General features: G+C 45.2%; 1 protein-coding gene across 1 annotated transcript in view; it reads right to left on the reverse strand.

The window, feature by feature from the left end:
* Positions 1-8992: 8992 nt before the first annotated feature.
* The window catches only part of LOC118393880 (cingulin-like protein 1), a 36808-nt gene continuing 23779 nt past the window's right edge, over positions 8993-22021 (reverse strand). Inside the window, exons 9-19 of the mRNA XM_035787038.2 lie at positions 21707-21913; positions 20825-20929; positions 19893-20045; positions 19592-19762; positions 16319-16480; positions 14580-14669; positions 12234-12317; positions 11852-11976; positions 11397-11505; positions 11118-11281; positions 8993-10720 (exon numbers count right to left, since the gene is read on the reverse strand). Coding sequence (XP_035642931.2) covers positions 10582-10720; positions 11118-11281; positions 11397-11505; positions 11852-11976; positions 12234-12317; positions 14580-14669; positions 16319-16480; positions 19592-19762; positions 19893-20045; positions 20825-20929; positions 21707-21913 — 1509 coding nt within the window. The 3' untranslated portion in view covers positions 8993-10581. The remainder of the gene's footprint in view (positions 10721-11117; positions 11282-11396; positions 11506-11851; positions 11977-12233; positions 12318-14579; positions 14670-16318; positions 16481-19591; positions 19763-19892; positions 20046-20824; positions 20930-21706; positions 21914-22021) is intronic.

Here is a 22021-nt window from a genome sequence, read left to right on the forward strand (position 1 = left end):
TCAACCTTCGTCTCTCCCGAGCCTCTCCCTGGACTTCCTGATGGGCCGCCCCCAGGTGGTAAGAATAAGCAACAACCCGTCTGCCACGCTGATCGTTAACACTGGGGCCCCTCAGGGGTGTGTACAGTCATGGCTAAAAGTTTTGAGAATGACACAAATATACATTTTCACAAAGTCTGCTGCCTCAGTTTGTATGATGGCAATTTTCATATACTCCAGAATGTTATGAAGAGTGATCAGATGAATTGCAAAGTCCCTCTTTGCCATGCAAATGAACTGAATCCCCCCAAAACATTTCCACTGCATTTCAGCCCTGCCACAAAAGGACCCGCTGACATCATGTCAGTGATTCTCTCGTTAACGCAGGTGTGAGGGTTGATGAAGACACTCTGTCATGCTGATTGAGTTTGAATAACAGACTGAAAGCTTCAAAAGAAGGGTGGTGCTTGGAATCATTGTTCTTCCTCTGCCAACCATGGTTACCTGCAAGGAAACACGTGCCGTCCTCATTGCTTTGCACAAGAAGGGCTTCACAGGCAAGGATATTGCTGCCAGTAAGATTGTAACTAAATCAACCATTTATCAAGAACTTCACGGAGAGCGGTTAAATTGTTGTGAAGAAGGCTTCAGGGGGCCCAAGAAAGTCCAGCAAGCGCCAGGACCGTCTCCTAAAGTTGAATCATCTGCGGGATCGGGGCGCCACCATTACAGAGCTTGCTCAGGAATGGCAGCAGGCAGGTGTGAGTGCATCTGCACGCACAGTGAGGCGAAGACTTTCGGAGAATGGCCTAGTGTCAAGAAGGGCAGCAAAGAAGCCACTTCTCTCCAGGAAAAACATCAGGGAAAGAGTGATATTCTGCAAAAGGTCTGTAATTTATTTACAATTTAGGGCACACTTAACCAGCATGGTTACCACAGCATTCTGCAGCGGTACGCCATTCCATATGGTTTGTGCTTAGTGGGACTATCATTTGTTTTTCAACAGGACAATGACCCAAAACACACCTCCAGGCTGTGTAAAAGCTTTTTGACCAAGAAGGAGAGTGATGAAGTGCTGCATCAGATGACCTGTCCTTCACAATCACCCAACATCAATCCAATTATTATTTAACCTTTATTTAACCAGGTAGGCTAGTTGAGAACAAGTTCTCATTTACAACTGCGACCTGGCCAATATAAAGCAAAGCAGTTTGACACATACAGCAACACAGAGTTACACATGGAATAAACAAACATACAGTCAATAATATAACAGAGATAAAAGTATATATACAGTGTCTGCAAATGAGGTAAGGGAGGTAAGGCAATCAAATAGGCTATAGTGGCGAGGTAATTACGATATAGCAAATAAACACTGGAGTGATAGATGTGCAGGAGATGAATGTGCAAGTAGAGATACTGGGGTACAAAGGAGCAAAATAAATACAGTATGGAGATGAGGTAGATTGGATTGGCTATTTACAGATGGGCTATATACAGGTGCAAGACCGGGGTAGGGGTAGCCAGGTGGAAAGCATGGCCAGCTGTAGATAAATGCTTATTGAAATTCTCAATTATCGTGGATTTATCGGTAGTGACAGTGTTTCCTAGCTTCAGTGCAGTGGGGAGCTGGGAGGAGGTGCTCTTATTCTCCATGGACTTTACAGTGTCCCAGAACCTTTTTGAGTTTGTGCTACAGGATGCAAATTTCTTTTTGAAAAAGCTAGCCTTAGCATTCCTAACTGCTTGTGTATATTGGTTCCTGACTTCCCTGAAAAGTTGCATATCGCGGGGGCTATTTGATGCTAATGCAGTACGCCACAGGATGTTTTTGTGCTGGTCAAGGGCAGTCAGGTCTGGAGTGAACCAAGGACTGTCTGTTCCTGGTTCTACGTTTTTTTGGAATGGGGCCTGCTTATTTAAGATGGTGAGGAAGGCACTTTTAAAAAATAGCTAACAGCTAACAGCTAGCCAACAACAACCCGGTCGCATTCCGCTTCGCTCCACAGGTAGTATCACATTTTCATTTCATTTCATTACAGCACAACGGTTTGATTTGCTTGATCGTAGCTAGCTACATAGCTAGCTACATAGCCGTCCTTGTATCAAAGATAATTGTGTAGTCTAGAGCGATTTTCTAGGTTAGCTAGCCAGCTATTGTCGTTCTTTTAACGCAACGTAACGTAATCAACACTGCTAGCTAGCCAGCTAGCCCCCGAATAGTAGCACTGTAGAAACTATTACACTCAACGGAACGACTTGATTAGTGTAGTGTCAACAATGCAGCCACTGCCAGCTAGCCTACTTCAGCAGTACTGTATAATTTTTAATCATTTTAGTCAATAAGATTCTTGCTACGTAAGCTTAACTTTCTGAACATTCGAGACGTGTAGTCCACTTGTCATTCCAATCTCCTTGCATTAGCGTAGCCTCTTCTGTAGCCTGTCAACTATGTGTCTGTTTATCCCTGTTCTCTCCTCTCTGCACAGACCATACAAACGCTCCACACCGCGTGGCCGCGGCCACCCTAATTTGGTGGTCCCAGCGCGCACGACCCACGTGGAGTTCCAGGTCTCCGGTAGCCTCTGGAACTGCCGATCTGCGGCCAACAAGGCAGAGTTCATCTAAGCCTATGCCTCCCTCCAGTCCCTCGACTTCCTGGCACTGACGGAAACATGGATCACCACAGATAACACTGCTACTCCTACTGCTCTCTCCTCGTCCGCCCACGTGTTCTCGCACACCCCGAGAGCTTCTGGTCAGCGGGGTGGTGGCACCGGGATCCTCATCTCTCCCAAGTGGTCATTCTCTCTTTCTCCCCTTACCCATCTGTCTATCGCCTCCTTTGAATTCCATGCTGTCACAGTTACCAGCCCTTTCAAGCTTAACATCCTTATCATTTATCGCCCTCCAGGTTCCCTCGGAGAGTTCATCAATGAGCTTGATGCCTTGATAAGCTCCTTTCCTGAGGACGGCTCACCTCTCACAGTTCTGGGCGACTTTAACCTCCCCACGTCTACCTTTGACTCATTCCTCTCTGCCTCCTTCTTTCCACTCCTCTCCTCTTTTGACCTCACCCTCTCACCTTCCCCCCCTACTCACAAGGCAGGCAATACGCTCGACCTCATCTTTACTAGATGCTGTTCTTCCACTAACCCCATTGCAACTCCCCTCAAAGTCTCTGACCACTACCTTGTATCCTTTTCCCTCTCGCTCTCATCCAACACTTCCCACACTGCCCCTACTCGGATGGTATCGCGCCGTCCCAACCTTCGCTCTCTCTCCCCCGCTACTCTCTCCTCTTCCATCCTATCATCTCTTCCCTCTGCTCAAACCTTCTCCAACCTATCTCCTGATTCTGCCTCCTCAACCCTCCTCTCCTCCCTTTCTGCATCCTTTGACTCTCTATGTCCCCTATCCTCCAGGCCGGCTCGGTACTCCCCTCCCCCGCTCCGTGGCTCGACGACTCATTGCGAGCTCACAGAACAGGGCTCCGGGCAGCCGAGCGGAAATGGAGGAAAACTCGCCTCCCTGCGGACCTGGCATCCTTTCACTCCCTCCTCTCTACATTTTCCTCCTCTGTCTCTGCTGCTAAAGCCACTTTCTACCACTCTAAATTCCAAGCATCTGCCTCTAACCCTAGGAAGCTCTTTGCCACCTTCTCCTCCCTCCTGAATCCTCCTCCCCCCTCCTCCCTCTCTGCAGATGACTTCGTCAACCATTTTGAAAAGAAGGTCGACGACATCCGATCCTCGTTTGCTAAGTCAAACGACACCGCTGGTTCTGCTCACACTGCCCTACCCTGTACTCTGACCTCTTTCTCCCCTCTCTCTCCAGATGAAATCTCGCGTCTTGTGACGGCCAGGCCGCCCAACAACCTGCCCGCTTGACCCTATCCCCTCCTCTCTTCTCCAGACCATTTCCGGAGACCTTCTCCCTTACCTCACCTCGCTCATCAACTCATCCCTGACCGCTGGCTACGTCCCTTCCGTCCTCAAGAGAGCGAGAGTTGCACCCCTTCTGAAAAAACCTACACTCGATCCCTCCGATGTCAACAACTACAGACCAGTATCCCTTCTTTCTTTTCTCTCCAAAACTCTTGAACGTGCCGTCCTTGGCCAGCTCTACCGCTATCTCTCTCAGAATGACCTTCTTGATCCAAATCAGTCAGGTTTCAAGACTAGTCATTCAACTGAGACTGCTCTTCTCTGTATCACGGAGGCGCTCCGCTCTGCTAAAGCTAACTCTCTCTCCTCTGCTCTCATCCTTCTAGACCTATCGGCTGCCTTCGATACTGTGAACCATCAGATCCTCCTCTCCACCCTCTCCGAGTTGGGCATCTCCGGCGCGGCCCACGCTTGGATTGCGTCCTACCTGACAGGTCGCTCCTACCAGGAGGCGTGGCGAGAATCTGTCTCCTCACCACGCGCTCTCACCACTGGTGTCCCCCAGGGCTCTGTTCTAGGCCCTCTCCTATTCTCGCTATACACCAAGTCACTTGGCTCTGTCATAACCTCACATGGTCTCTCCTATCATTGCTATGCAGACGACACACAATTAATCTTCTCCTTTCCCCCTTCTGATGACCAGGTGGTGAATCGCATCTCTGCATGTCTGGCAGACATATCAGTGTGGATGACGGATCACCACCTCAAGCTGAACCTCGGCAAGACGGAGCTGCTCTTCCTCCCGGGGAAGGACTGCCCGTTCCATGATCTCGCCATCACGGTTGACAACTCCATTGTGTCCTCCTCCCAGAGCGCTAAGAACCTTGGCGTGATCCTGGACAACACCCTGTCGTTCTCAACTAACATCAAGGCGGTGGCCCATTCCTGTAGGTTCATGCTCTACAACATCCGCAGAGTACGACCCTGCCTCACACAGGAAGTGGCGCAGGTCCTAATCCAGGCACTTGTCATCTCCCGTCTGGATTACTGCAACTCGCTGTTGGCTGGGCTCCCTGCCTGTGCCATTAAACCCCTACAACTCATCCAGAACGCCGCAGCCCGTCTGGTGTTCAACCTTCCCAAGTTCTCTCACGTCACCCCGCTCCTCCGCTCTCTCCACTGGCTTCCAGTTGAAGCTCGCATCCGCTACAAGACCATGGTGCTTGCCTACGGAGCTGTGAGGGGAACGACACCTCAGTACCTCCAGGCTCTGATCAGGCCCTACACCCAAACAAGGGCACTGCGTTCATCCACCTCTGGCCTGCTCGCCTCCCTACCACTGAGGAAGTACAGTTCCCGCTCAGCCCAGTCAAAACTGTTCGCTGCTCTGGCCCCCCAATGGTGGAACAAACTCCCTCACGACGCCAGGACAGCGGAGTCAATCATCACCTTCCGGATACACCTGAAACCCCACCTCTTTAAGGAATACCTAGGATAGGTTAAGTAATCCTTCTCACCCCCCTAAAAGATTTAGATGCACTATTGTAAAGTGGCTGTTCCACTGGATGTCATAAGGTGAATGCACCAATTTGTAAGTCGCTCTGGATAAGAGCGTCTGCTAAATGACTTAAATGTAAATGTAAATGTAAATAACCAGGCATCCTCTACTGACAGGATGAGGTCAATATCCTTCCAGGATACCCGGGACAGGTCGATTAGAAAGGCCTGCTCGCTGAAGTGTTTTAGGGAGTGTTTGACAGTGATGAGGGGTGGTCATTTGACCACAGACCCTTTAAGGATGCAGGCAATGAGGCAGTGATCGCTGAGATTTTGGTTCAAGACAGCAGAGGTGTATTTGGAGAGCAAGTTGGTTAGGATGATATTAATGAGGGTGCCCACGTTTACGGATTTGGGGTTGTACCTGGTAGGTTCATTGATCATTTGTGTGAGGTTGAGGGCATCTATCTCAGATTGTAGGATGGCCGGGGTGTTAAGCATGTCCGAGTTCAGGTCACCTAGCAGTACTTTATTTATTTATTTATTTTATTTCACCTTTATTTAACCAGGTAGGCAAGTTGAGAACAAGTTCTCATTTACAAGTGCGACCTGGCCAAGATAAAGCAAAGCAGTTCGACACATACAACGACACAGAGTTACACATGGAGTAAAACAAACATACAGTCAATAATACAGTATAAACAAGTCTATATACAATGTGAGCAAATGTGAGCAAATGAGGTGAGAAGGGAGGTAAGGGCAAAAGGCAAAAAAAGCCAAAAGGCCATGGTGGCAAAGTAAATACAATATAGCAAGTAAAACACTGGAATGGTAATTTTGCAGTACGAGCTCTGAAGATAGATGGGGGGCAATCAATTCACATATGGTGTCCAGGGCACAGCTGGGGACAGAGGGTGGTCTATAGCAAGCGGCAACAGTGAGAGACTTGTTTCTGGAAAGGCAGATTTTTAGAAGTCGAAGCTCGAATTGTTTTTTTGCACAGACCTGGTTTAGTATGACAGAACTCTGCAGGCTATCTCTGCACCCTTAGGCAGTTCTATCTTGACCGAAAATGTTATAGTTAGGGATGGAAATTTCAGGGGTTTTGGTGGACTTCCTAAGCCGGGATTCAGACACGGCTAGGACATCCGGGTTGGCAGAGTATGCTAAGGCAGTGACTAAAACAAACTTGGGGAGGAGGCTTCTAATGTTAACATGCATGATACCAAGGATTTTACGGTTACAGAAGTCAACAAATGAGAGCGCCTGGGGAATGGGAGCGGAGCAAGGCACTGCTGGGCCTGGATTAACCTCTACATCACCAGAGGAACAGAGGAGGAGTAGGTTAAGGGTACAGCTAAAGGCTATAAGAACTGGTCGTCTAGTACGTTCGGAACAGTAAGTAAAAGGAGCAGGTTTCTGGGCGCAATATATTCAAGGCATAATGTACAGACAAAGATATATTAGGATGTGAATACAGTGGAGGTAAACCTAGGCATAGAGTGACGATGAGAGAGATATTGTCTATAGAAACATAATTTAAACCAGGTGATGTCACTGCATGTGTGGGAGGTGGAACTGAAGGGTTAGTTAAGGCATATTGAGCAGGGCTAGAGGCTCTGCCGTGAAATAAGACAATAATCACTAAACAGAACAGCAATGGACAAGGCATATTGACATTAGGGAGAGGCATGCATAGCCGAGTGATCATATGGTTCCAGTGAGTAAAGCTGGCTGGAGACACGGCGATACTTTGAAGAATCAAAAATCAAAAATATATTTTGATTTGTTTAACACTTTGTTGGTTACTACATGATTCCATATGTGTTATTTCATAGTTTTGATGTCTTCACTATTATTCTACAATGTAGAAATAGTAAAACTAAAGAAAAACCCTGGAATGAGTAGGCGTGTTCAAACTTTGACTGGTACTGTATGTCTGTAAATTAGTTTGATCAAGCTATGTAGCCTATTGATTTTTTTATTGATGAATAAATCAAACAAAAATTGGTGTTGTTTCTCTGTAATACTAGCCACCTAGCAATTTTATGAAGTTGACTTTAGCTAGCCAGCTAGATAGGTTCCCAATCTCCCAACTTCGTAACTCGCTACCAAGCCATCAGGCTATCAATGAAGTTAGAGTAGCTTGTCTAACTATCTTGCCTGCTGGCAAGGTTTCTAGACTTTAGAAGACACTAAAATTGCTTTAATTATTTGGTTATGATACTATATCCCAGTGGTAGTTGTACTAAACTCCTAAGGCATAAAAGTTCTTAAAGAATACATGTGCATTATTAAAATGACAAGACTGCAGGAAAAAGCTGTTTCAGGCATTTGAAAAATGAAACATTCTCTGAAATCTGGACCTCCCTCCCTCCATACTCATGTACTTCTTGCCCCTTCTAAAATAATGGGTGAATAACAATGGCCCCTCTTCATCTTTACCATGTCATGCTTCCTTCCTATCTCACCATCAGGCAAGCATGCATTTGACCAGTTTAGAGAATAATATCAAGAGGATGTGAGAACACAAATTACAGCAGACAAAACAAAGCCAACATTCCGGATGCTGTACCTTCTAACGTGTGCCTTTCTACAGCTAGAGGTCAGCAGAGTACCATGTACAGTTTTGAGAAAGTTATAAATAGTTGGTCGGACCACTTCTCGTCATTGTTCAATATTATCTGAAAGAACAAGATATTCTTCAATCTCAACTAAAAAATGGTAAAAGTTATACAATTGAGACCTGAGCTAAAAAAAATAGTGTCTGAAATCATGGTACAATACTTTTAACAGAAAATCACCACTGCCACCAACCACGACAGCTTAATATTTTGTCATTGTAAAGCTACTACCTCATGACAGTTTCCCGCTCCCCACTTCCCTCTTTCACCAATTACTGCATGAGTTCAACCAAGCACAGGACAAGAATTTCAAGAATGGTCATTCTGTAAAGCCCTCACAAAAGCCCCACCCCGAGCAGTGCACCCCCAGTGTGTATGCTGCTTGGGCTGACAGAGGGGCCAGAGATGATCCCCACGCATTTAAAAGGTTGATTTGTTTGTTCTCCACAGAATGGCGACAAATGCAGGTCACGACCTGGGAACAATGACCTGCCAGCCTTGCTGAGAGGATAAGAAAGCCTTGTCTCTACTCCCTTTCTTCCTCTGTAGTCAACTGTAAAATACATTAAAAAAAATAATGAAGTCATATCTCCTAATGCAGCCTGGTTTCCACATATGGTGGGAGGGTGCATATCTCTTTAACACAAGGGATCAATCATGTCCTTTACCCCTGAGACCTTGGAGGACCTGCCCTGCTGTACTTTGGTGTCAGGTGCTGGACACAGGATCAATAGGCTTCAGCAGGAAAATACTGGCCCACTGAGTTCCATATTAAATATGGGGGGCTGATATTGACACAGCTGCTTTGGCCAGACGATAAAATAATAAGTAGGATGAATGAGGTCACACTGAGAGGATCATAAAGCATTCACGCACCACTGAGGTCAATCCTTTCAACTTCCTCATACAACTAAACACTCTCCAAAGTTGCTTATTTTGTGTACCTAAATAGATCAGAAGAGACAGATGTGATCAGCAGTATGATTTACAGAGACAATAAGCATGTGAGATTAACTAAGGATAACTTTATTTCATTTTAGCAGGGTTTTTAGTCTCAGCAAAGTACAGATGTGTACATACAGAGGTAGAGGCAGTATTTCTTCTCAACCCCCCACTCCAAAATGCCCGGAGGAGGCACACAGCCAAAGGCCTCTTCTTCATTCCATATGGCAACAGCCTTGGTTGCCTTCAGAAATAATCCCTCAGACAGTGCAAATCACAGTGTAGCTAAACAGATCGATTGTCAATACAGCTCACCTGTAGAAAGTCCCTCATCATATAAACTTGCATAACAGAGGACAGTCCCCTCCAACAGACAATATATAGGCACAACAGATGCTTATAACAGGTACTGACTGTATGGTCATATAGCATATTAATATGCTCCCCACAGATCCACATAGCAAATACAAACACAGGTATTCAACAACAAAAAATATTATTCATTTTACAGTAGATTGACTCGCATGTCCAATATTAACACTGTTTAGTTCTTGGAGGATATACCATAAACATAAATAGCTTCTTCTCACATTGTAACATGTTTCTGGTAAAAGTCATATTTCTATGAAATACAGAGATGAATCACTTTTAAGCAAAAGTAAGGAATGTGATAATTACTATAATGCAAAAAAAAAGACGATTTAAACAATAATCTCAGGAGTAACAGAGCAGTCCCCGTAGTTAGTAGAAAAGCCCAACTAAAAATACACAGTAGAACCTTGATTTGAGAACAGTGATCTAACCAGTCTTTATAAAAGTTCTACTGCATCTTATTTTAATAAAGGCAGGGTTGAATACTGCAATAAGTCAGGAGTCATAAACCTGAAAACAGAAGTGATAAAACCGAGATGTGTTCTGTAGACCACGCTAACATTATGGATGGATTACTATTCCTTATTCAGGTTGTTTTTTTAAGAAACAAAAAAGCATCTGTATAAAGAGGAATCCCTCATACAAATGTCCCTAAAAACATATTGCCCTTCATTCAGCCATTTCTTCATATATTCAACAGTAAATAAATAGCAAATACTTCACTCAAATCAATGTAAGGCCTTACACTCTGCCTGACTTCATTACAAAATTGAATTGATATTCTAATGCACAATACAAAAATTAATGTTTCAAATGACATTTGTTTCTATCAGACTTGATAAGCGGCTTGATATATTTGATTAAGGATATAAAATCTAGTGAGGGATTAATACATTTCAAAAAGGCATAAGAGGTTACAGAATGCTGTCCTTCACAGTGCATTACACGGTGAATAATTGGATTCCCTTTACACCTCATTGCTGGATCATTCATAAGATGTAAGAAGACACATGCAATGATTCACTTAGAAATTGTGCTGATAATTCAACTATTGCTAAATTATAATCAATCATTTACAATACATTGTAATTAATCAATAACTATTATCTAACCATTCCCTGTCAATCTATGTACTGTGAAAGGAAGAGCAAACACACATCACTATGCTATTTGACCGGTTTTCCAAAAGCACATAGTGACCTGAAAGTGGTCTCTCTGAATAGGAGTCAGTCCACTTGGTCCTTGTGTAGTTTTAGTGACATTCTCTTCATTGTGTTGGTTCACAAAGAGAATGTTGATATGATGTTGTCTTGGCTAGAGGAGCGTTTATAGCCAGATGAAGAGCGGAAGTAGGTCTCTCCGTCCGTGCTGATGTCATCCTCATCATCGTCGTCCAGAGGAGCAGAGTTAGTCTTACGCCTTCAGGGAGGGGAAACTAGTGTTATTCTGGGTGGAGGGCTGGGTGAGGTAGTTTACACAGTATGAAAGAGTTACAGTTTGAGAGAAAGTGGGCTAAAGCCTACACACATTGCATTTGACTATGTTCGTGTTAGACTACATTGTTCAGGAAGGTGTGAGTAAAACCCTAGAGCAGTGGAAGGGAATATGTTCAGATGTTTTACAGTGGGTTTACATAATGTGCGTGCCCCTGTGAAACTTCATAAACATGTGCTTTACACTGTGGAATCTCTTGGTGCCATGCGGTTAGCTTCAGCTGGCTAGAGCTGCATTACAATTAACTAGGTGAACAAATACCAAAGCAGAATGAGCATGTTCTTAGTGTCTTCTGTTAGCCATGTGTATTTAGCATTTTTACCTCATCTCGCTACGCAGGGATTTGAGCTGGCTCTGGAGCTGCTCGTTGGCCTCCTGCTGTTCATCCAGGTCTCTCTGCAGCTTTTTCTTGCCGTGTTCCAGCCGGTCAATCTCCTCCTCCGCCTCGTCCATCTGCCTCTTCAGGGCCTTCAGACGCAGGTTCAGCTGCAAGAGGAACACCAAGGGTTAACACAGCTGTGTGTGTGTGTGTGTGTGTGTGTGTGTGTGTGTGTGTGTGTGTGTGTGTGTGTGTATATATATATGCATGTTGCATCCTCACCTGGTCCTTCTGATCCTGCAGTGAGTGGTGCTCTTCATCAACTTGCATCATCATCTCCTTCACCTTCCTCTCCAGCCTCCGGTTCACCAGCTGCAGGTTGGCACGGTCCCTAGAAAACAGAGCACCATGGGTAAAACTACCGATCTGCTACATGTCACATACTGTAGCAGTACATAGAACTCTCTGGAAACCACAAGGTAATTGGCCATATGCCACATACTGCATACATCTACACATAGTATGCAGTATGACCTAAGAATGTAAAACTAAACTAACCAACCCAATGAACCAAGGTTAAGTGCAATGTGACCTAATTACTATGAAAGCCAGACAGCTTCTGTAATGAGTCTGTAGGCAGCACTGGTCCCTGTAGCAGGACCTCTCTTCTCCCTCCAATCCCTACCCCAACTCCATCTCTCGCTACGAACCCATCCCTACCCCAACCTTAACCATACCGCTCCTCTCCCTCCAGCCTCTCCTCCATCTCCTGGATCCGGCTCTCCAGCTGGCTAACCAGGCCCTCCTTGTTAGACTTCTGGGAGCCCTCCAGATGGGCTATTCTGCTCTTCAGGTCCTTGTTCTGTTAGAAACAGTGTGAGAAACAACTTTGATACGCAGTCTTAATCCTACTTTATTTAGCTAATGTTTTGGTCAACAAGACCATTTTCAGAGCAGGAGTATAGAGATGGAGACAGAGAAGGAAAGATAAAAGACAGAGATGGAATAGATGAGTGCATGTTTTGGTATGAGCCTAATGTACTTTTCACAGATAGACTGCTGTTGTTTCCCCCCAGACAGGAAGGGAGGAAGGAGTGGGCAGAACAGAGCAGTGTGTACCTGTCTCTCCAGAGTCATCTTGTCACACTCCAGGTCCTGTCTGCCAGCCCTCTCCTGCAGGAGTTCATTCCTCATCTGCTCTACCTGTCAACCAGAGCAGAGAGGACTGTCATCACAATGGTTACACACTCTGAGAACACAATTATTATGAGAGGCTGCTTGTGTCGGTAGTAAGAACCCTTCCTGTATGTGTAGGTGTGCAGTTGTTGTAGTGTCTTACTCAAGGTGGAAGGAGCCTTCCTGTAGCTAATTGGGGTTTTGGATATTCTTATTTGGTTGCATTCCCCTGAACTGATCTCACGTCAGCTCTCAGTAATGTACATTCAGATAGAGTGGTAAATCAGTTATATTTAGATGAACCTATCATAGCTAGTGCTAGGAATGCACTTAAGCCCCACAATTTCTCAGGGAGTTGAACTTCTCTCCAAAAACCAGACAGAGAAAAATGTAAATGTTAGCTTTTAAGCTTGACTATTTATGTGAAAGATTAGCAACCAAGAATAATAAACAACCTTTGACTCCTGGTTGGTTTGCTTTAATTAATTATGATTACAAACTCAAACTACTTCACCGTCTCTGAGAGAGAGAGAGAGAGAGAGAGAGAGAGACAGAGAGAGGCTAGTTCAAGAGAAGGGAATACAGATGAGGATGAAAAAAAGACAACTAATCGACACATTTTTTTGCAAGGGGAGCTTAGTATGGGTGATATTTTATGCCAATTAGTGTGTGACAGTGGGCTGCTCTGATGAGCGATGGGCCACATAACTGGTGTGCCCGGTGCAGTGCTTGAGGGAGCTGATTCAGCAGACTGGAACATACAGCAGAAACTAATCTGCTTTGTGAGAGACAGCGGGAGGAGAGATTACTCTCATTTAGACAGGGGAAGAGCACCTGGTGCCAGGAGAGGCGCAGGTGTTCTTCCTGCCGCCCCCGCCCCCCTTCACTTCCAGCCATCATGGCCATGCAGACCCCACTCTCTCCGCCCCCCTCTCCCACTGACCACCACATCCTCCTATCCTAACCCCATCCACTTCACTATGACTGTATACCATGCCACCGTTGCCTTGGCAACTCACCTTGACCCAGTGTTGCGGTGATGCCACTTTGTCTAGTGCTACTCTTTTCTCTGTGCCAGGAGTTTCTTGCCTTTAAGGAAATGTAAGTACTTGTTCACTCCTTTAGGCCTCTCATACTTTGTTCAGGTCTTTACATTTCCATCCATTTCAAGGTTGGAGGACTGTGCAGACTTAGCCCTTTAATCTTACTACTGCGGAACAATGAGCCTGACTGTAAAATAACTAGTCCTACCTTTGTTAGACATGAAGAATGTATCATGATTGCACTGGCAGCATGTAAATCAATGAGAGCACAGTGAATTGCAGAGGTATTGCAACAGGGCAGAACCTTGGAGGTAAATGCCCTTAGCACGTGTTGAATAATACAAAATAAATCCTCGAGGAAAAAGCTTGTCCTGTACATGAATTGTATCTGGAATAATTCCTCATGAAAAAGCACCGAACCAACAGTCTCCTGATCTGAGTTAGCAACCCTTTCTGACAACAACCCTTTCTTCAGGGAGCATGTACTCTGATCTCAATCTGAGTTTATAATGGCCACATCAGCAGGTTTATCAGAGGGGAAGGAAAGCTGCAGTGTTGAGGTCTGACTCCCTCAGGATGTGAGAACTATGATCAGCCACAATAAATGGATTTGTCCCTGGATTTGTCCCTTAGTCACAGCTAAGTGAACTCCATAGCCATAAACTCGATACATTTGGCAGTGTGCATATTTTGGCTGAGGTGTTGCATTAAAAGGGGTCTTTTGTGACTGATGCATGCAAATTGGATTGGCGCTTTTACACCGAGCAGGCAGCCTGCCAAACTGAACGATTATGCAAGATCCTCTTACATGGCAATAATCACTCTGCTCTCTCTAGAACACAAATTAACTGGGATAGTGGGATTTTTGGGCGGCTGTTCCATATGGGAGGGGGGCACACACACGCAATGAAGAATGGCTCGGTGTGTGGGTCTGTGTGTGTGGGTATTTGAGCTGTCAATGGCGGGAGGGGATGGCAGACAAGCACAAAGAACTGATACGGGGTGTAAGCTTAGATGTCACATTATGCCAAGCTGCTCTGGAAGGACTGTGCTTGAAATGCTTTCTGCCTTTTGCAGATGATAATGAAGTTAATGGAGTTTAGGAGTGTGACTCCCGGTCACAGGAGAGTCAAGAGACAAATTGGTGAATGACCTTGGTGAACCACTGTAAATGAATGTTAGAATGCCCCACTGACTGGAGGTCAGTTCGAGTGGTCAGTCATAGTGATAGTGGTAATAGACTCACCTGTTCTCTTCCTCGGTCTATCCTGGCAATCAGCAGGTCTCCACTTTGCTTTTCCTCATCCAGATCCAGCTCCAGCTGATTGATCCTGTCCTGCAGTACACAGCATCAACATTGACATGGTAATACCAATGACATTATTATTTGACCTTGCTGTAAACATGGGGTTGCTTTTCTGAATGACAGCTTTAGATTTCCTTCTGCAGTGTTTTGCCATCACACCACAGTCAACAGCAGAGTACACATGACTTCTGTGTATTCAGGTAAGAACCCAGCTAGCACATGTGTTTCCTTGGAAGTTGTGGGATTGTATGTTTTTGATTTCACATTGGTTATGGGAACAAAGCCATACGTTTCCTGACCGGTAAAACGAAACTTTAAAAATACAATTCTGAGAAAGAATTCTGAGAACAGAAGTAAAAATGTTGCCTGTTCTGGGAACGTGCATTTTTTTGGTTGCAAGGAGTTCCTGAGAATGTTTTACTCTGGTTCCTTGAATGCTTTCCTAGGAGGTTTTATTAACGGTCTGAGAATGTTTTACTCTGGTTCCTTGAATGCTTTCCTAGGAGGTTTTATTAACGGTCTGAGAATGTTTTACTCTGGTTCCTTGAATGCTTTCCTAGGAGGTTTTATTAACGGTCTGAGAATGTTTTACTCTGGTTCCTTGAATGCTTTCCTAGGAGGTTTTATTAACGGTCTGAAAAAGGAATTTCTAGGTTATTTGGAGGTTTTTGAATAATTTAATTAAAATATTCACTGAATCGTTTAATAATACTGCTATCTTATTTTAACCCTTTATCTCCAAGCACAGATATTACTGTCTAAATGAATTTTTGTGTCCTATTTTATTGTGACACGGCATCAGTGAGATTCGAAACAATAAATTGTTGAAGGAAGTAGGTTCTTTTTAGATATTGCACAGAGAAACTAGAGAGTATAAAGCATTAACATAATAGAAACGGTTATTTCCAACATGACAGCGAATACAACATAGCCGGTTCCAAGCTGAGTCCATCTGCACCCGCTCAAAGGTAGCACACTTGAATAACCTGGCCAACAACCAATGAGGGCCTGCCAATTAAGCTATGCGCATTCAATCAGATCCATATTTCCAATATCACTGAACACGTGCATACAATTTTAATCAGATGTGCATAATAACATGCTGCTTATCTCTCAAAAACTTCAATAATCTTCTGTTCTCCATCAATGGAATTAGCCCAATCAGCAAGTACTGAAATACCCACAGAACAACGTTGTTTCTTAACGTTCTCTGAACTATTTGAGAACATGCCCAATATCAAATCAGTTGGAGAACTTTCCTAGAACATTACGAGAATTTTTACTAAATGTAACCATGTTTTAACTTTTAGGAAACATTCTGTTTTAAAGTAATGAGATACCAAGAAAATTATGTTATCTTGTTAAGTTCCTTAAATGTGCTAAGAATGTTCTAAGGGGAAGGTTGTATGCAAAATAACTATAGGACAAACCTGCTCTCACCAAGCTCTGAGAAACATGGTTCTCAGAACATTATGTGCTAGTTGGGAACTGTTCCTTCCTCAGGACTGGAGTACAAACAGAGATGAAATGGAAGGACTAGCATAGACTGAAGACTCAAAGATAACCAATTAATACAGCACAAAAAGGCTGACACTTTAAATGGCAGAAGAAAGTCTCCATGTATAAAGTATATAATTTAGAGACAATGTGAAATTAATAACTAAGATATTCCTCCATACCTCCATGAGTTTGACCTGTCGGATGTTGTCATCCTTGGAGTGGGCTTTGGTCTCTGCCTCCACCTCCAGGTGGTAGACTTTCTGATCCAGGACCTTCTCCTTGAGGACCGCATCATCCCTTTCCCTCTTACACTGCCTCAGATCTTCTTCCACGTGGCTCAGCTGCAGGACACACACCACACATACTTTTAAAACAGAATGGGAATGAACAACAGCTTTTGTGAATGGCTTCTACTCATTTAGTAGTACGCCACAGCGAACAAATAAACCACACCTGTCATACTGTTACAGTAACAGCCATACCTGTCATGTCTGCTTTAGCAATGCAATTTCAGCAGTGGCCACAATATGCCATCTGTTCCTTTAACAATAGTGACTTAAGAGAAACTTTCACAAACACTAGCCTGGGGAGTGAAGAAGATGAAAGAAGAAAACACAGTTGTCTTTAGCAGGTCTTAATAGGCATGCTTATAAGATAACAACCTGCCCGCTTGACCCTATCCCCTCCTCTCTTCTCCAGACCATTTCCGGAGACCTTCTCCCTTACCTCACCTCGCTCATCAACTCATCCCTGACCGCTGGCTACGTCCCTTCCATCTTCAAGAGAGCGAGAGTTGCACCCATTCTGAAAAAACCTACACTCGATCCCTCCGATGTCAACAACTACAGACCAGTATCCCTTCTTTCTTTTCTCTCCAAAACTCTTGAACGTGCCGTCCTTGGCCAGCTCTCCCGCTATCTCTCTCAGAATGACCTTCTTGATCCAAATCAGTCAGGTTTCAAGACTAGTCATTCAACTGAGACCGCTCTTCTCTGTATCACGGAGGCGCTCCGCACCGCTAAAGCTAACTCTCTCTCCTCTGCTCTCATCCTTCTAGACCTACCGGCTGCCTTCGATACTGTGAACCATCAGATCCTCCTCTCCACCCTCTCCGAGTTGGGCATCTCCGGCGCGGCCCACGCTTGGATTGCGTCCTACCTGACAGGTCGCTCCTACCAGGTGGCGTGGCGAGAATCTGTCTCCTCACCACGCGCTCTCACCACTGGTGTCCCCCAGGGCTCTGTTCTAGGCCCTCTCCTATTCTCGCTATACACCAAGTCACTTGGCTCTGTCATAACCTCACATGGTCTCTCCTATCATTGCTATGCAGACGACACACAATTAATCTTCTCCTTTCCCCCTTCTGATGACCAGGTGGCGAATCGCATCTCTGCATGTCTGGCAGACATATCAGTGTGGATGACGGATCACCACCTCAAGCTGAACCTCGGCAAGACGGAGCTGCTCTTCCTCCCGGGGAAGGACTGCCCGTTCCATGATCTCGCCATCACGGTTGACAACTCCATTGTGTCCTCCTCCCAGAGCGCTAAGAACCTTGGCGTGATCCTGGACAACACCCTGTCGTTCTCAACTAACATCAAGGCGGTGGCCCGTTCCTGTAGGTTCATGCTCTACAACATCCGCAGAGTACGACCCTGCCTCACACAGGAAGCGGCGCAGGTCCTAATCCAGGCACTTGTCATCTCCCGTCTGGATTACTGCAACTCGCTGTTGGCTGGGCTCCCTGCCTGTGCCATTAAACCCCTACAACTCATCCAGAACGCCGCAGCCCGTCTGGTGTTCAACCTTCCCAAGTTCTCTCACGTCACCCCGCTCCTCCGCTCTCTCCACTGGCTTCCAGTTGAAGCTCGCATCCGCTACAAGACCATGGTGCTTGCCTACGGAGCTGTGAGGGGAACGGCACCTCAGTACCTCCAGGCTCTGATCAGGCCCTACACCCAAACAAGGGCACTGCGTTCATCCACCTCTGGCCTGCTCGCCTCCCTACCACTGAGGAAGTACAGTTCCCGCTCAGCCCAGTCAAAACTGTTCGCTGCTCTGGCCCCCAACGGTGGAACAAACTCCCTCACGACGCCAGGACAGCGGAGTCAATCACCACCTTCCGGAGACACCTGAAACCCCACCTCTTTAAGGAATACCTAGGATAGGATAAAGTAATCCTTCTCACCCCCCTTAAAAGATTTAGATGAACTATTGTAAAGTGGCTGTTCCACTGGATGTCATAAGGTGAATGCACCAATTTGTAAGTCGCTCTGGATAAGAGCGTCTGCTAAATGACTTAAATGAAATAAATATATGTGGGTTGGGACAGACTGGAGATCTGAAGCAGATGAAACAGTGACCTCATCACCAGGCCTTAGAGGAGTGTATGGATCAGCGGGGAGGAGAGGAGGATGTGTGGTCTGTCATTCCAGCTCTCACAACTAAGACACGACATCCCCCTCTTCCTGTAGACCAGCTGGACAAAGATACATCAGCATATCCCATCTGTGCATATACATTACACTGGGTAGACTACAACACAAAGATGAACCCTTAGCAGCAAGGCATCTCTCTTCTGTAAAACTGACACGTTTCCATGAAAAAAGTGAACACAATTCCAATGGAGTTTGGACCGTGTTGGACTGAGTCTGGCCACCTGTCTTTAACCTGCTGTAGGAAATAGGTTATTTAATGACATTCTGCAGGGGTTAGTAACTCAGATACACAATGAGGGAGGACATTATTAGATCAAATAAGCCATGCTTATCCCATATTCAACAAAAACATTCCAAAGTGTTTTGTAGGTCAAACCACACCCAATGAGCAGTGGCTCTGGGTTATAACAACGTTATGTGGGGCAGACCACAGCTACTAAGGGGTTGGAGCTAGATTGTGAAAATGAACCATAGTAAATTATAAAAACATTAGCTGGAGAATTCTTCAATTGAGGAAAAATGCCATGAAGAACGTTACAGAGGCTCACTCCAAATTCCATAAGCCTACCTAGCTACAACTCCCTTAATGTATGAGAACAATGGATGTGATCTAAGATAAAGTCACAGCTAATACTTTAATATTTTGTTCAATTAAAAGAGGTTCATAAATGCATCCTATTGTCTGAAGTTCAAGATCGCTGAAACATTCTGATGCTTCACCCATAGAAAACAATGATTTAGATTTATCTTCCCACCCTCCAGAGCTCCAACTCTTCATGCTAAACCACAGATATCTATGAAAAGATACATTATCTAACCTATTTAACCCTGTAATACCACCAGGCATCTCTACAGCTGTGACCTTCTGGTCCAGTTCAGGGCAAAGGGGAAGTATAAGAGGGGAGAGGACACACATTCCAAAGCCATGACCTCACTGTACAAACCCTGAGTTGGGACACTGAGTCAGGACAATGGGGTATCCTCCATTGTCATGGGGAGCACTGGCCAACCCACCTCCTCCTGCAGGGACTTAGCAGCCAGACGGGACTTGTCCAGCTCCACACCCCGTTCCCTCAGCTGCCTCTGAAGCTCAGCCATCTCCCGACGGTTCTTCTCTTTGTACACGTCTATCTGCTCCTGCAGCTCCTGGGTGGACGACTGAGAGGTCTCCACGATCTCACTCATCTACAGGGAGAAGGTAGAGTTAGCTTTGCTAAAAAAACAGACATGCATTCACACACTGACACATGCCTGTCGTGTGATATTTGATTGACTAAAGCAAGGATGTCCGAAGGCCTTTAGTTGGTCCACTCACCTCCCTCTGTAGTTTCTCCACTGTGCGGTCCAGCAGACTCCTCTCGTCCTCTATCTCATTCTTAGTGTTCTTGAACTGTTCTTTTTGACTCCTCTCCTCCTTCAGCCTCTCCTCCAGCTCTCTGTGGTCATGGTTCAGCTTGGTCAAGTTCCTCTGTAACAGAAAGAGTTTAGAAAGATGGGTCAGAATGGTAAGGAGGACCAGCACTTATGCTTTATTATTCTCACCAGTAAATGCTCCCGAGCTTGTAGTCAAAGCCCAGTCAATCTTACCTGTACATCCTCTAACCATGTGGTCAAAGCCTGGTCAGTCTTACCTGTACATCCTCTAACCATGTGGTCAAAGCCCGGTCAATCTTACCTGTACATCCTCTAACCATGTGGTCAAAGCCTGGTCAGTCTTACCTGTACATCCTCTAACCATGTGGTCAAAGCCCGGTCAATCTTACCTGTACATCCTCTAACCATGTGGTCAAAGCCCGGTCAGTCTTACCTGTACATCCTCTAACCATGTGGTCAAAGCCCGGTCAGTCTTACCTGTACATCCTCTAACCATGTGGTCAAAGCCTGGTCAATCTTACCTGTACATCCTCTAACCATGTGGTCAAAGCCCGGTCAGTCTTACCTGTACATCCTCTAACCATGTGGTCAAAGCCTGGTCAATCTTAACTGTACATCCTCTAACCATGTGGTCAAAGCCCGGTCAGTCTTACCTGTACATCCTCTAACCATGTGGTCAAAGCCCGGTCAGTCTTACCTGTACATCCTCTAACCATGTGGTCAAAGCCCGGTCAATCTTACCTGTACATCCTCTAACCATGTGGTCAAAGCCCGGTCAATCTTACCTGTACATCCTCTAACCGCGTGGTCAAAGCCCGGTCAATCTTACCTGTACATCCTCTAACCGCGTGGTCAAAGCCCGGTCAATCTTACCTGTACATCCTCTAACCGCGTGGTCAGAGCACGGTTGGCACGTGACATCTCCTCCTCCTGCTCCTTGATTTCTTCCAAAGACTCTTCCAGCTGCCTCTTCTCTCTCTGTGAGCTCACACATACACATATGCACACACCAGCATTAGACAATAGGTAACAGATCTGGTCTTCAATGTGAAAAGTTTTATTACTGTCAATCTGATTGACACTCCTGTGCAGAGTGGGTCTCCTTTATATAACTAGCAGCTCATGTTACACCCGAGGATCTGTCTTTTTCAGACATCTATTTTCTGTGTTAGAGGAACGCAAAATCCTCTTGTAACTTAAATCTTGCTGGATTGATTGCTTTCATTTTACTCCTACGACTCTTTCATACTTTGCTTGTGCCTATTTGTTTCATTGGTTAACGTTACCGACCGCAGAAGTGTTTGTAATGACCTGTCAAACACACTCCGGTAACTTCTGAAATGGGCTGAATGGAATACATTGTCTTTCCGTTGAATCGATAAGAAAACTAAAGCTAAGAAAGAAAGAATTTAATACAGTTGAAATGTTAACAAATTACATGCACTGGAATGAAAGCCACTTCTGAAAATGAACACTCTAGATTATTGTGATATTATGTCTGATCTAGCAAACAATCTCGCAAACAATGTAAAGTATGTTTAGATAGGTGTAATCTAGAGCCATGCGTGTTTATTTTTAATCCAAGGGTATAGGGTAGACAGAGTTTGGCAATACATTTTATACCTGCATTCCAACCAAAATCTCTGAACTCCATTCATTATTTGTCCATGCCAGTAAATGTTTTATGCACTATAATTCAGTCAACATCTGATTGATTATACAAATTCAAAAAGTTTGGGTTTCTCTATTCCTCACCTCAAGCCGGCCGACTCTGTCCCCCAGCTTGCTCTCCTGTAGCTTGGCATCATCGATGATGCGGTTGAGTTTGGCCACTTCGTTCTCCAGCTCCTGTGCCCGCTTTCTCAGCTTCTCGGCCTCCTGGCTAAGACGTCCCGCCTGGCCCTCCACTGCCCCCTTGGCTGCCTCCACTTCAGCCTTCTCCTTGCCCACTGCAGCACTACTCTGGAGAGCAAACAGAAGGGTCAGTGCAAAGTAAATACAGGGTCGAAAGATGCACCGTTGCACAGAAAAGGACGCAATACTGGCTTGACAACTGGTTAAAAACAAAAG

The sequence above is a fragment of the Oncorhynchus keta genome, chromosome 14 (genome assembly GCF_023373465.1).
Source record: "Oncorhynchus keta strain PuntledgeMale-10-30-2019 chromosome 14, Oket_V2, whole genome shotgun sequence".
Lineage (NCBI taxonomy): Eukaryota > Metazoa > Chordata > Actinopteri > Salmoniformes > Salmonidae > Oncorhynchus > Oncorhynchus keta.